General features: G+C 48.1%; 2 protein-coding genes across 3 annotated transcripts in view; both read right to left on the bottom strand.

The window, feature by feature from the left end:
- Nucleotides 1–1680, bottom strand: part of brpf1 (bromodomain and PHD finger containing, 1) — a 10843-nt gene extending 9163 nt beyond the window's left edge. For both annotated transcript variants that reach the window (XM_083674897.1, XM_083674898.1), the window contains exons 1-2: nt 1400–1680; nt 1–56 (exon numbers count right to left, since the gene is read on the bottom strand). The exon at nt 1–56 is cut by the window's left edge and continues 741 nt beyond it. In XM_083674897.1, coding sequence (XP_083531023.1) covers nt 1–11 — 11 coding nt within the window. In that variant the 5' untranslated portion in view covers nt 12–56; nt 1400–1680. The remainder of the gene's footprint in view (nt 57–1399) is intronic.
- A 3155-nt stretch (nt 1681–4835) lies between these two features.
- Nucleotides 4836–15000, bottom strand: part of LOC310808069 (serine/threonine-protein kinase WNK2) — a 41746-nt gene continuing 31581 nt past the window's right edge. The window contains exons 17-28 of the mRNA XM_083674770.1: nt 14812–14867; nt 14061–14159; nt 12702–13513; nt 12053–12110; nt 11792–11847; nt 10802–11448; nt 10202–10431; nt 9669–9917; nt 8766–8864; nt 6956–7000; nt 5955–6256; nt 4836–5743 (exon numbers count right to left, since the gene is read on the bottom strand). Of these exons, the coding sequence (XP_083530896.1) occupies nt 5414–5743; nt 5955–6256; nt 6956–7000; nt 8766–8864; nt 9669–9917; nt 10202–10431; nt 10802–11448; nt 11792–11847; nt 12053–12110; nt 12702–13513; nt 14061–14159; nt 14812–14867 (2983 nt within the window). The 3' untranslated portion in view covers nt 4836–5413. The remainder of the gene's footprint in view (nt 5744–5954; nt 6257–6955; nt 7001–8765; nt 8865–9668; nt 9918–10201; nt 10432–10801; nt 11449–11791; nt 11848–12052; nt 12111–12701; nt 13514–14060; nt 14160–14811; nt 14868–15000) is intronic.

Here is a 15000-nt window from a genome sequence, read left to right as displayed (position 1 = left end):
TCCAGCCCCATTGTGCCGATGGCCACTACTGGGACAGGAGCTGTTCAAGCTTACATCTGGAACGCAGAGAGGGACAGGAATGAAATAAACTGATGAAAACACCAGTTGAGCCGTCTTGATGTTTCAACCATCTTGGACAGTATAACATTCACTCTATTAGGTTTAAAATAACCTTGCAACCGTATCATAATAAATGTTTTGCCTTTGAGAATACTAAAAACCATAGTGTGTTCTTGATGATTGATTTCAAAGAAACAAGACACCCCAGCCAACAGCAGACACGTGGCTACAGAGCTGTCAGTTTTACCATGGCAACAGTAGCTATAAATGCGTCATCTGGTTAGTTATACCGCAGTTTAATAAAGCGAAAACTATGATTTCAAACAGATGCATATCCAATACAGCTAAAAATACACAACCCTTTAGCAATAATAAACCCTGAATGTTGCTTAAAACTACCCAGGCCATCATGTAAATAAACTGCAGAACCATAGCTAGGTAGCAAACTGAAAAGATGACAGTTTGGAATGTTGTCTTACAAATAGTAACGGAAAGAATATAAAGTTGGATTGATCAGTACTATCAATCAATAAAAATCAGACTCCCTTTTAGGCATAGGCAAACGTTATACCATAACAGACTGACCGAAGCAAGCAATAACGTTGGTTAACGTTAGCTGTGATGATAGTCTATTTTTAGTCTTGATCGGTGGTTCTGAATGATCAGTTATTTGGATAACGTCAACTATAAACATGCAGAATTAATTCTATTCCTGACAGCGTTAACTCATCTAGTTCCATTCACGTGCTGACAAATCTACCCGCAAATATGTATTTGCAGATAGCTTTGCACAATCTAGTGGCCCCCACAGCTTGCATTCAATAGTTTCGATATAGGACTGAAACACTTGTTCCGATCTTACGGGTGTCAACAGCCCGCGAATAGATACATTGTTAGACACAGCTACACTGGCTCATCATTCTGCCTGCTACAATGTTTCCCTCCACAATGTTTGGACCTCACCCTGACAATCAGACTACAAAATGACAATCGAACGCAAGATGATGGGAACCTGCTATTGCGATGTTACGAAAACAATAAAAACAATAAGATTTACAATTTGCTTCGTCAACGAATGAAGCTCAATCTATATTGAGAGGTAAAGATAAATAGATCATCATTATGTGGCATGATACACATTCAGAATGCTTGATCTTCCTAGGTTACCATTTGCAACATCTCATGAATGTTTCAACAAGCAGGGTTACACAGATGCTATAACGAATACAATGATCACAATTTTCAAAGAGCATACGTTTCAAGTGTGACACTATGTATGTATACACATCACAAATACACAACCAATGTAGCTCTGAATTAATAAACATTTACTACTCACGGCTCCTCAAGCTTGCGTGCTGCAAAATCTATCACACCAGGTCGGGAAATAGGACGATTGCAGATCGACTTAGAAAATCGGATAATACCAAATCTAATCACGGGAATCGTGGGTTAAATTGTTTTAAAAATATCACATTATCCCTGTGATTTCATTGTGATGGGAATAATTCAGGAACTCCAGCGAACAAAAGGGACAGCCACTGGTGCTGTACGCCATAGGCGCGCGTGTGAGCACTTTCGTCAAATAGAGAAGCATATATTTCTGTCTGTTTCTGTTGAAAAAAGACCTTATTTTCGATGTGAACCATTTTTGTTATTTCCATAAGATGATTTCATACAACACTCAATAAGAGCATAGTCAAGTAGCCTCTCATTTTAGCCATTACATTTAATTCCACCCCTTTTGTTGTTATTTTTCTGTATGGCGAAACTAACGATCGGATTCACAATGTACAACACATATCTGGATCAATATGCACAGGACGTGCAAAGACGAACACTATCATACAATAGTACCGTGTATAACTGTGGATTTATTATGAAAACATCAATACTATGATATTGTATAATCCGTTGCTATATATTGCTTTATGCAATAAACGAATCTGCCACTGCTGAAACGTGAATTAAAATGGTTTGCGCCATAAATTTGAATATGAAAATGACAGATCACAGTACACGTGTCTGATAGGCTTGGAATTGATTATTTGATCTGTATGCACAACATTTCGTCTTGGCGTCAGAAGCATAACCTTTTGCAACTTCTTGTAGATGCTCAATTATATGCAATGAAATGTACGCCTTACTTACAGTATACAGCAAGCATAAATGTGTTGCAAAAGAAAATGTGTTTATTGATATTATTTTACCATTAAATACATATTACCATTATGTATTATTAATATCATTATACAAATTGTTATTACATTGTTGTACAGTGAGTAGAGTAATACATGTAATATGTCATATGTAATAAGCCTATAAAGACGTGTACAGATAGTACAATGTCAGATTACAATATGTATTTTGTGTCTAATGTATAGTCACTGCTGCCATTGTATTACTGTAATTACTGTAATAAATCTGCTACTGTATTACTGTAATTACTGTAATAGATCTGCTACTGTATTACTGTGTTTTCAAAGAGGACCACTAAGGATGTAATTGTGCTGTTATGCAATCCCTGGATCCAGGTACATATGGCAAACCTTTTAAACACTTGAAACATCTTAGACTCCATGATTAAAAAAATGCAAATCTGGTTAATTTCTCTGGAGGCGTCATTCAGCACCATGCATGAAAACAAGGATTTGATCAAGGATTTGAAAGAACATCTGATGTGTCTGTTGGACAAAGCTTCTCTCGGAGCCCTGGAGAAATCTTCACCATTACCACTTAATAGTGCTGTATGTTATATAGTGTGATTGCTAGAGGGACCCTCAGTACAAACAGCCTGGAAGAGTTACAGAAACGAAACAAGGAGGAGACACATTATCAAGCACAAAATAATGTTTATTTCTCTCTTTTAACATGTACAGTTCTTTGTGATTAGAGTGCGGCTGACTGGGTTGGGTCAGGTAATGCAGTGGGAAATACACAGCAGGCAGAAGCAATCCCACACAGAGCTTTAGTGCAAGCCATTGACAATCAGAAGCATATTCAATAGGGGGCAATGTTGTTCAGTAGCACACAGAAAAAAATGTAATGATCAGAACAGGACAGTTCTTTATTTGACATTATGAAGTACTGTGTCCGCTCTATCGCTGCACTTCTATGGCTCTGAAATTAGCGTCCTAATGAATATACCACAGTCGAGTTTTAGTCCCACGTCTGCTAACCAGGCGTAACAGACCGGGAGGTGGTGCAATAGATACCAGATACCACGAGTAACAGAGAACAGAAATCTCTTACTACTGGAAGTATTTTTTTTTGTTTTAACCAAAGCAGAAGATTCTGCATAATATCCTAGAAAAAGTCCAATTCAAACTGAATTGATGGAATAATATACACTGAAGCGAATCCCCCCCCTCCCCCCACCCCCCAAACAGTGAAACAAACAAACAAAATGTACAAATATTAATTACAACAAAACTGTACAATTCACAGCTTGGCAGGACTTGGGTGCTGCAGCCTTTCAATCGTGTGGTGGAGGATGTGAAATTTCAAACTGGCTGTTCTATCTCTGCTTTGTGGAAAATCTGAATAGTTGGCATGGCCATGCGCTTCAGTGGTCCAGAGAAAGAGGGACAAGACCGTTCTGTACAGTGTGTTGTCAGGTTGTGCAACTCTCCCCAATCAAGTATCCATCTGCACTGAGCATGTTCTATACTGAACAGATAAATCAGAGAAACAAAAGCAGAGAAAAGGAAAGCTTTTGTCAATAACAACCAGGGAAATAATACATAACATAATCATTTCAACAAGGCAATAAACACTGCTTCACGTGACCATCTGACCACTGAAAAAAAACCTCATTCTCTGACAAATGTTTTTATTGTTGGGGTAACCCCACAGTATCATCTTGTGCGTATAATAATGTGTGTGTAGCATTAACACACATACACACACAAACACACCCCCTCTCAACTCCCGTGTACAACTTACAGTGGATCACCCCCCCCCCCTCCACACACACAACACACACACAGTAGCAGCATCAAAATCAAGCTTGGACACATACAAAATAATAACAACAACAACAGGTGATTGCACACAAAATATCACATCGGTGCTCAACAATAGGGGAGCCAAGACATGCTCCAAAGAAAACGATTTTAAACGGTGAATAAATGCAATAAGTGTTTTTCTTCTTTGTGATTTGTAACTTACATCAAACTAAAAACGGCAACAGCAGCAGCTAAGCTCCTGTTGCAGGTTCCCGGGTAAGGCTTGTGGCAAGGCCACTAGGAAAAGCTTTGTGGATGGGTGAAAAATTGCACTTTTTTTTTCGTCTCGCGCGACAAACCTGCCTCTCACATATACTGCTACATTCTGAACTGGACAACTACCAGAGTCATATAAAAGAGACGTGCCCAGTATATGGCTCTGGACACTACTGGCTTCCCTCTGAAAACAGACCTACAACACCTACCCACCCTCTGTAGTTGTTCTAGCAACAAGAGACCGTACCCAACAACCAAACAACCTGGATAGACTGGATGAGTGGGTCTGTAGTTTTTGCTTTTGTCCTCCGTCAACCTGACATGAACTGTCTGTTGCCCACAAGGCAACTGTACATCTCACCTGGCGTTCTATCCGTCACAGGGTGGGGGGGGGGGGGAGAGTAAACAAGGATTAAAAACACATGATTTTATTAATTAAATAAGAGCATATACTGTGTTAATAGTGCAGTGCTACAAGGGCATTCAAATGTAAACCAACGGAAAAACACAAAAAAAAAACGACGAAAAAGAAAGTGTCTGCGATGCATTAAAAATGAAGCAGCACTCAAGCCACCATGAAATAAAACCTCTCGGATGCGGACATGCTTTGTTTTCACAGAAAAAGCAATATTCAAGGCACTACACTCCTTCTGAGAACTTCACCTAACATACGAGTCTCCCGTCCCTGTCATCTCAAACCGCGGCGGTTTGATTCTAATGTAGTGTTTAAAGGTTGACACAAATACGAGAACTGAACGGCGGGAAATCGATCCGAATTGGTGAAACATCTCGTTGTGACCGCTGACGTTATATCGAGTATGGCTGTGAATTTAGTCAAGACCAAAGCCAAAAAAGCATTAGGTACCTCATCCACACACACTGAACATGTATACTGTACGCACACACACACACACACACACAGGAAACAACAGGTGCTGTATAAAGGATATCACCACACACACTGGATATTTACAGGTTATGTACACAAGTGTTGCTCTTGAATAAAGCATCTGACCACAGAGCCAGAGCAGGCATGAAGGAACACTGGAGAAGATTGGTGGCTGGGCAACCCTGGATAGTGAGACCAGAGCAGTCCGTTTTGTGGGACAGGGAGGGGGGTGATGATCACATTAGGTAGTCCTGGTGTTGGGGCCGTTCTCAGGGCTATGCAGCACTAGAGGGTAGGCCTGGACCCCGTGGTTGGCCATGGTGGGGAAGGGCAGCACTCCTGCAGCCCCAAGCACCCCCATGGAACCTACAGGGCTGGGCATGCCATGCCACTGCTGGGGATACAGGGGACCAGGCGCCACACTTCCATAGGGGGCGGCTGGCACAAGGTACCCAGGCTGGAGCATAGAGGGGTTGGCACCCAGGGCGGTGGGCATGGCTGGACCTAAAGCAGCAGACAGCGGGCAGGACAGGGGCAGCTGGAACTTGTTTGGAGGAACGGGGAATCTCACCTGCACCAAACAAGAGAGGAAGTTTTAGATTGGGTACGTGGTTCTCACATGCTAACGTATTTCATGTAAATGTAATGATAATTCATCAATTCCCACGGTGATATCTGACAATGACAAACTGCAATCTTCGTACTGCCCTTAAAATCACTTGAATCTCCTTTCACTCGATAGGAATGACATCGCTCTGTGAGTTTCACTCCATGCCAGTTACCTCCCGAGGGACGCCTCCCTGGGGCTTGGCCCTGCCCTCCAGGTCCTGCCTGCGTCTCTGCTGTTTGATCTGGTTCAGGGAGGGCCGAGGCTGATGGGCCGCAAGTGTCTCCTTCGTCCAATCGTCTACCAGCTTATGGAGGTCATCCGTGAAGGTACCCTTCTTGTTGTTGCTGTTGTTCGTCTGGACCTGAGCGAGCCCCATGATTGGCTGGGGAGAAGGCGAGGGCGCGGCCACAGCGGGTGGCAGCTGTTGCTGATTGGCTGTTGCTGTCTGAGCTGCGCTGGCACCATGAGAGGACCCTGGAAGACAGACAACTCTTAAACTCTGCCTGGTCACACGCTTCCGAGGGAATCGATTGGCTACTGTGAGGCCTAGAGTGATCTATGAGAGGTCAACAAATCATCAGCCTGCCTAGTAGCCTGATCAGAAATAGGTCAGAAGCAGGTCGGCTACTACTTAGGAATGAAAAGGCTTCATGGTGTTTCAGAGGACCTAAAAATGGCCCTTTGATAGCCCAATTTTTTTTTAAGAAAAGGCAAAAAGCTGGTCACTTGACAAACCCCCCCCCCCCCCGAAATGTGACAATTTTAGTGTCAGCAAATGAGGGGGTTCTCAAACCTAGCAGCCAAAGGATTACAGCACCCTAACCCACCACCTCACCCAAATTCCACAATAAAGACAAAACAGAAACGATTTACTCTGATACAAAAACACAAGAGCCACATTATCCAGCATTCAAAGACATTAAGCCTAAACAACGCCATGCACTACAAAACCAAATCCAAAATCATATCGATGATGAGGTGAGGTGACACACACACTCCTTGTGCAACAAGTGCCCAAAACATTTCTTACAAAACTAGGTGGCAAAAACAACAAGTGAATAAAAAAACAAAAACGAGTGTCCATGCCAACAGAAGAGAGAGAAGACGGAAAAAAAAGTTAAAAATAAATAAATAGTAAAGACAGAGAAAGAAGAAAGTAAATGAGATATTTACTACTACTGCGCTCTTTGCCTAGACATAGTCGTTTCAGAGTGGACCCTATGAAAAGGTAAAACAGCACAAGACAGAGACAGTTAGGCTGGGACACACTGCACACCACAGGTCTGTGGACAAGCTGCTTCAAAGCCACACACAGCTATCAAATCAGTCAGGGAAAGAGAGAGAGAGAGAGAGAGGGGAGGAGAAGGGGGTTTAAAAATCAGTGAGTAGAAGAAATGGGGAAAGGGGGGGGGGGGGGAAACTAGGCCCTCTTGTGCGGTCAATCGAAAAAAAGGTAACAAAAAAAAGGGGGGGGGTGGGGGGGGTAATAATCATAATGAGACAGACAGACAGGCCTAGAACAGAAACAGAAGTCTGAGCCCCTGGCATGGTTGCAGGGTTTGGAGAAGACTGGTCCACAGTAAGGTGGGGCAGGTCAAAGGTCGTGACCTTCTCTTCTTATGCTCCTTCCTAGGAACCCTTTTGTCTAGTCAATGTTTACGCTTTCTTTTCAACCTGCTTGGAGTATGCCGCTGGCTTGCTCAGCACTGTAGCGGCAATGTTTCAGACTTGATTTATTCTATTTTCATTGTATTGTAATGCGTTAGAGTAAGACTATGTTGTTCTCACTCAACATATAATCATGTTCCCCAAAGAGGGAGTGATCCGAGAAAATGCTTGATTTCACTATAATTACACAATGTCTTGGTGCTCCAGCCTGATCATTTAAAAGGCTCATTGGTTGAACCTGCAGGCCTCCAGCTGAGCTGTCGAAGGGTCATCGGTTGACGGGAGGTCCTGATTACAAATCGCTCATGCTGTTCACAGGGGGTAAGACCCCTGAAGCTGGTTTCTAAACATCACTGACACTACAGAGCTAGTCAGCACGATAAACCATAAAATAAGGAACCAAAAACAAACTGAAGAGCACAGAGACGCTTGCCGGAGCACATCGGAGTCAGCACTTCTTAAACACATGCAGGTAAAAAGCAGGAGAGGGGAGGAGGAGGAGGAGGAGGAGGAAGAGGAAGAAATATTGATGATACAGCCCTTTTGCAGGAGCAAGTCTCCATCAGTGCCCTGATTCCCGCCTGCACCATGCATGTCCTCCCCGTCCAAACATGAGACAGAGAGAGAGCCCTCCTCCTCTAGACAGCCGGCCTCTCTGGGACCGGGCCCAAATCTGGGGGGGGGGGGGGGGGGGGGGGGGGGGATGGGGCGGGGGGCTTTGTGTTGGGATACAGAGGGTCGTAGACTTGGCCGACGCGCCTCAACTTGAGACGCAATACACAATTAAGGAAGTGAGGAAATGAAAAAACACACAGACACACACAGACACACACATATGATACAAAGGCTTTGGCGCGTACACACACATACACACAGGGTCCGGATCTGACCTCTAGCCTTGCCCATGTTTGGAGAAGGCGAGCTCCATCACGTACAGTATTATGCTTTTAGAGTCTGTTTGTTACGTGAAGCCAGAAGCAGTGCACAAAGCGTTTGTATGGAGGGACATCTAATTCCAGACAACACAAACTTCAAGGTCTAGAGGGGAGTGGGGAGGGGGGGGGGGGAAGCTATGAGGAGAACCACAAAATGGCAGACGTATGCTTGTGTCAGGGGCAGGGGACAGTGAGGGAGGGAGGGAGGGCAAGGGAGAAGATCCACTATATTCAAAAGAAAAAGAATAAAACAGTCTGGTTGAGAGAGAGAACAGGCGAACAGAGAAGAGGTGAAATAAGGAAGAGAGAGGAGGGGGGAGGGAGGGGGGGGGGGGGTGAGGGGGATGGGTGAGGAAAAGTAGAAAAGAACAAATACAAACAGATGGACAAAGACACGGGTCCACTGAGGAATCTAGTGCGCGGTTTGCTACTAGACTTATAGGTCACTCTCTCTGACGTTTGGTGGTAAATCGTCCAGCCTGTAAAAATGGATATAAAAAGAGGGAAGAAGAGAAGAAACAAGAGAGAGAGAGAGAGAGAGAGAGAGAGATACTTCTGTAAAAGAGAGACAGAGACTGGAATGAGAAATATCCACCACTAACAGTACAGGGGCAGACAGATGGACTCAAACCAGGGACAGAGAGACACCTCAGATTTCACCACAGGGGAAGTTGTCACTAAGTACTGCTCCAAGATCAGCCTCCCCCCCCCCCTCTCCCCAATCCTCAGGTTCATTATCAGAAGAGTTACAAACCCCATGCACTTAAAGGCAACTTCTCCAGGCGTCCGGTGTCATACAGTGATGTGGTGACGTGTTGTGAGAGACATTATGGAGGATGCAGCGCCCCCCAGTGTATAGTTGCCTGTAAAAACATGCACCCATTGTTTCTGACGACTTTCTCTACAATTTCTCTAACAAAGTCCCCGTGTTCTGAATTTGGCCTTCAACTAATGAGTTCATTTAGAGACATTGCCTGGAATATTAGAGAGCTTAGAACACGACAGGAGATTACGCTAGGCTCTTGGTTGTTGGATAAAGGTCAGTTGTAAATTGGGTAAATTGACGTTGTGTGTTTGAGTGTGTGTGTGTGTTTGTGTTCGAGTGATTGTGTCTGTGCTTCAGTAGCCACACACACACACACACACACACACACACACACACACACCTACCGTATTGTGTGTAGTATGCATACAGAAATCGGTATGAAAAAGGTATGTGTACTCATGTTATCTGTGTGGATAACATGTCCCATCTGTGTGTGTGCGCCCATGTGTGTAAGTACCTTGGCCCGGGCCTGCGTGCGTGGTCGTGCCGTCGCTGTGGAGGCCCGTGTAGATGCTGTCTGAGGAGAGGGAGCCCTTGAGAGAGCAGGGCTGCTTGGTCTGGACCGGCTCTGGGTGGGCCGCGGCCGTGCTGGGCAGAATGCTGCTGGTGCTGGTACTGGTGCTGCTGCTGCCGCTGGAACGGGCCGAGCCGTCGGACAGAACCGAGCTTTTGGCTGGAGAACCAGACGAGCTGGCCGCGCTCTCACCTTCGCCGCACAGGGAGGGAGGGGGATGAGTCAGTCGGCGTGAACACGAACGATGAGTCACCCTGAATCTCACACACTCCCACGTCTCCCCTCAGAGTCTCCAACAGGATTCCAGCTTTTCACTCTTACTTTTGCATCCCACTCAACTCGCTTTCTCTCTCGTTTCCTTCACACACACACACCTTCCCCCACCCCTCTCTCTCTCTCTCTCTCCCACCCACACACACACACACCTTCCCCCACCCCTCTCTCTCTCTCTCTCTCCCACCCACACACACACACACCTTTCCTCTCACCGGCCGTGGCATTGAGGTTGTTTTTGAGCTGCTGCACCAAGGGGTTGAGCAGTTTGCCAGCCTTCAGCTTGTGCTTGCTGGCCCTGCGCCTGCGGCCACTAGGGGGCGCTGCGTGCAGCAGGCCCACACTGGGGGGCAGGTTTTTACCCAGCTCCTTGTACAGACACTCGATCTCCCCTCTCTGAAACGCCTGCAGCTCGGAGATCTCCTTCATGTGTCTGTGGAGGAACAGAGAGAGAGAGAGACAGACAGAGAGAGAGAGAGAGAGAGAGAGACAGACAGAGAGAGAGAGAGAGAGAGAGACAGAGCGAGACAGAACAATATTAATGAGCACAATAAAAGAAATTGTATACCATTTCTCTCTTTTTACATGGGAGACAAACTGCCATTTATATTGGCTGGTATGATTTTTAAAAGGTCACTAACAAGCAGTGAACCCTGTGAAGTGTTTTATGGGCAACAAACCGATCCATGACTATCAATATGAATTGTTACAGTGTTCGCTGCGGTGGTGTATTTCATAGGGCTGACTTTCACCCAGTGTGTGCGTGTGTGTGTGTGTGTGTGTGTGTGTGTGTGTGTTCATACTTCTCTCTCAGTCTTTGCAGCTCCTTCCTCATGTCTGCATCCTCAAACTCAGAGTCGTTGTCGCTGCTGACATACGACGAGTGGGCGTGGCCACCAGATGGCGAGGCGGCGTGGCCGTTCGCCACCACGGGCTGCCGGCTCGGCGAATCAGAGCTCTGAACGCTGCTGCTGCGGCCCGAACGCCGCAAGAAGGCCACCGCCCTCTTCATGAGGTCACTCCCGCTTTGCTCCGAGAGGGCGGGGGCCGGGGGGGGCGGGGGTACCGGGGGAGGGGCCAGGCTGCTGCTGTCCTCCTCCCCTGAGTCGGAGTAGAGGTGGAACGTTGAGTAATGTGTCGTTGGGGTGTCGATGCTCTGAGCCCGGGGGATGTGGGTGGGGGTCATGTCGGGGCTGGTGGTGGGGGTCTCCTCGTAGAAGTCTGGCGGGGCCGAGTAGCGGTTACCACTGTGGGGTTTGGGGGCGCCGTCGGCCCCCTCCTCAGCGGTCATCACCGAGAACCTACCCACGGCCACACAGCCCTGGTCCCCCCTGCCACGCCCCTCCGCCGAGGGGTGAGACCCTCCCGATCCACTAGAGGGCGCCGGGGAACTGCAGCCTTTCCTGCTCTTCTCCAAACGACGGATAACGTCAGGAGGAGTGGGGACAATCTGGAGAGACGGAGGAAGCCAAGGTCAGCTGGGATATCTGTTTTCACTCCATTCTAATGCCAATAACAGGATGGACACGGTCAAGCCTGTCCAGAATCACGTCCGGACACAATCAATTTGAAACGGATAGAATTGAATAATTCCTAGTCTGACTGATCCCCATTGTTTATCAAAATAAAATCTGAGGACAAACAGTGATATGAATTCACTGTGATTAATCAAAAAAAAAAAAAAAAAAAAAAAAAAAAACGAAAGTAAAATATTTTGTCTTGTTCGATTCGTATCGTTTCAAGAGTGACGTCTGAGCGCTGATGAAGGCAGAGGAAGGAGAGTAGAACGTTACCTGGAAGCGGCTGGAACCGCCCACTACGTCGCCCGGGTTCGACACCCTGTTAGAGGCTTCAGGGAGGAAGACACATGGTTTAGAGTCCACTCAGTAACGGAGGCGCAGGTAATCAGGGGAACATTCAAATGTGAGCAACGCTTTTCAGTGATGGATCCTGTGTTGTATAGGTATTTCAGGATGGACAGATTTTATTGCCCCTCGTGGATAATAAAGATTCATTAATGTCTTGCGTTCTATCATTTGCGATATGTTACTTACCTGCTGCTGCAGAGTCAGTCAGGGTACCCAAACTATCTGCACGCTCCGGGATCTGAGGCTGAGAGAGAGAGAGAAAGATAAATAAAGAAGCACGGGGTAATTAATTCTGTGAAATGGTCCATTAGTGTTACATAGTGTGAATCAGACAAGGTTGCTCAGTCTAGCCAGTATCCTCCTCTGACCCCTGTCCTGTCTGGACATGTCCCCCCCCCCCTCCACACACACACACACACACACACACACACACACACACACGTCAGGGCCCATCGGTGTTGAAGCCGCCCGGGGTGCAGGGTATAGTGGAGTATTTTGGCCAGCACACTCAGCTGTTCTCTCTCTCTCTCCCTCTCCCTCTCTCTCCCTCTCTCAAACTGCAGGATCAGTCTCATTGAGCGGCAGTGACCATAGTCAATGGCTCGGTCGATACCACACCGGGGCTCAATGACGCTGCTATCAGATCAGATGCCGCCTACATCGGAATATCTGAACGCTGCTTCCCAGACTCGCATGCATGAGGGGGTGATCACACTGAATGAGGGTGTATTTGTACGCTGCCTGAGGAAACGGTTTGTTAGGCTACTCATTCTGTGTTTCACAAGCTGCACACGCACACACACACACACACACTAAATGAGGTGTGTATCTGTACCAGCAGCTCTCCCTTCCTGGCGAGCCCCCCCTCCGCGGTGGTCTGGCTGTCAGAGACCACCCCGTCTGTGCTGGAGCCCTGGGGGTCCGAGGTGGTGCTGGAGGGTTGGGACGGAGCGTACTCCTGGTACAGCAGGTTCCTCAGCTTCTCATCCAGAGTCTTTATGGTCCGGTCCACAAACTCAACCCTGGGGGGCCCCTCTCCATCAGACTCCCCCGGACCGCCAACCCCACCCCCAGTGCCCCCCTGCCCTGGCTGCTGCTGCAGGGAGGACCCTGCCGGGACCAGGTGGGCCGGGCTCTGGGGCTGGGAGGTCACCGTCCCCTGCTGGAGGGGCGTGGCGTAGGGCTGCTGGAGGATCACTGGCTGGTGGGAGCCCAGAGGAGGGGGCGGGTCTCCGATCGGGCTGGCGTCCTGATTGGTTTGAGAGGAGGCGCCGCTCCCTTTGTGGCAGGCCTTCACGTCCAGGGACACGGGCGGGACGATGGGGCAGCACGGGATGTCAGACACCATGGAGGCCCCGCCGCCGCAAGGCTCGTCCACAGAGAAGGAGTTGTGGCTGTCCACGGCCGTCGGGATGTTAGTGGCCGTTTTGGTGAGGCAGGGCTGGGGCTGCTGCACATGCTGCACCCTGGCTATGCCCACGTTGGGGTCCTGAGGCTGGGCTAAGCTCTGGGTCGCGGCGGGGGGGGCAGACGGGGCTGAAGGAGGGGCTGCCGAGGTCAGGACAGGAGGCGGGGCAGCGGCAGAGGACGACAGAGGGGGGGTGCTGCAGCTGGACCGAATGGATGACGAAGCAGGACCCTCCGAATCTGCACGAGGAGAGAGAGAGAGAGAGAGAGAGGGGGAAGAGAGAGAGAGTTAGAAAAGAGGTGAGGAGAGAAGGAGGAGAGATGAAAGGGATGATGAAACAAAAACGGGGAGAGAGAGGGGAGTTGAGGAGATGGGTGTCCTGTGGGTGTCAGAGTATTACATCATCGCTTGCCTTCTCCCTTCAGGGATCTGTGGGTGAAAGCACAGAGTGTGTCCTTCATCACCACAGCCTGGAGATGCTGCAGCGCCCACATTACATAACATAACCCCTGCAGCTCAGACGCACAACAGCCTACATTTCAACACTGAGCAGTATAAAACTGACTTGTGATGTGTGTGTGGGGGGGGGGGGTGTAGGTTATGCAGGTTGTGTGTGTGTGGGGGGGGGGGGTGCAGGTTGTGTGCGCGCCTGTGTGTCTGTGGGTGGATGTGTGTGTGTGTGTGGGGAGGGGTGCAGGTTGTGTGTGCATTTATAATATTTCTATCACAGTGAGCGAGCATGCGTGTGTGTGTGTGTGTGTGTGTGTGTGTGTGTGTGTGTTATACCCTTGGTTGTAGAGACGTCCGATAAACTCGTCTCTCTGTCTGGCGTGGGCATCTCGGCCACGGGGCAGATGATGAACCAGCGCTTGCCCGTGTGGAGCACTGCCAAGGACAGAGACAGACACACACATAAATACACATCACCATCCAACCGAGGCTCGAGGGAGGGAGGTGAAGGAGAGAGAGAGAGAGAGAAGGAGAGAGAGAGAGAGAGAGAAGGAGAGAGAGAGAGAGAGAGAGAGAAGGAGAGAGAGAGAGAGAGAAGGAGAGAGAGAGAGAGAGAGAGAGAGAGAGAGAGGAGAGAGGATGTACTATACAAGAAAACAGCAAGCGAAACGGAGAGAAGGAGAAGAAGAGGGGGGTTGGGATAAAGACGGAGAGATTGTGAAAGTGAAGATGGAGACATCGTAAGACCAAGACAGAGAAAGAGATGGCAATCTCTCCTAAAACCACATTCATCCTCCTCCCCATCTCCGTGCGTGACCACAATAAGCTCCCAGAGCATGCTAATCTAGTCAGGCAGGAAATCAGCTTGGTCTGAGGTTGACTCCAGTCACAGGGAGAGGCTGCACTCTGTAATGCATCTGCTGCCTGTGGGTTACAGATAAAACAGTACAGTCACAGCAGGGGAGGCTGGTGGAGGCAGAAATCGGAGGACAGGCTCATTGCAATGCCCGTCCTCCGATTTCTACCTCCACCAGCCTCCCCCCCCCCCCTCCCCCCCCCCCGAGTCGCAGGGAGAACGGAGCCTTACCGTTCTGCTGGTAAACCAGTTGAGGGGAGTTGGGTGTAGCAGTCCTACAGGACACCCTACAGAGGGAGAGACTTGTTAGAAAGGCTGTGATAGAAACAATATAATTTACAGACAATAGAGCTAACAAGGGTTCTCTATAACAACATAGCTAACTTAATCTGTCTACCGGGGGCCCAATTTAGTTGAACG

The sequence above is a fragment of the Argentina silus genome, assembly GCF_951799395.1.
Source record: "Argentina silus genome assembly, chromosome: 8".
Classification (NCBI taxonomy): Eukaryota; Metazoa; Chordata; class Actinopteri; order Argentiniformes; family Argentinidae; genus Argentina; species Argentina silus.
This window is presented reverse-complemented; position numbering and strand designations above follow the sequence as displayed.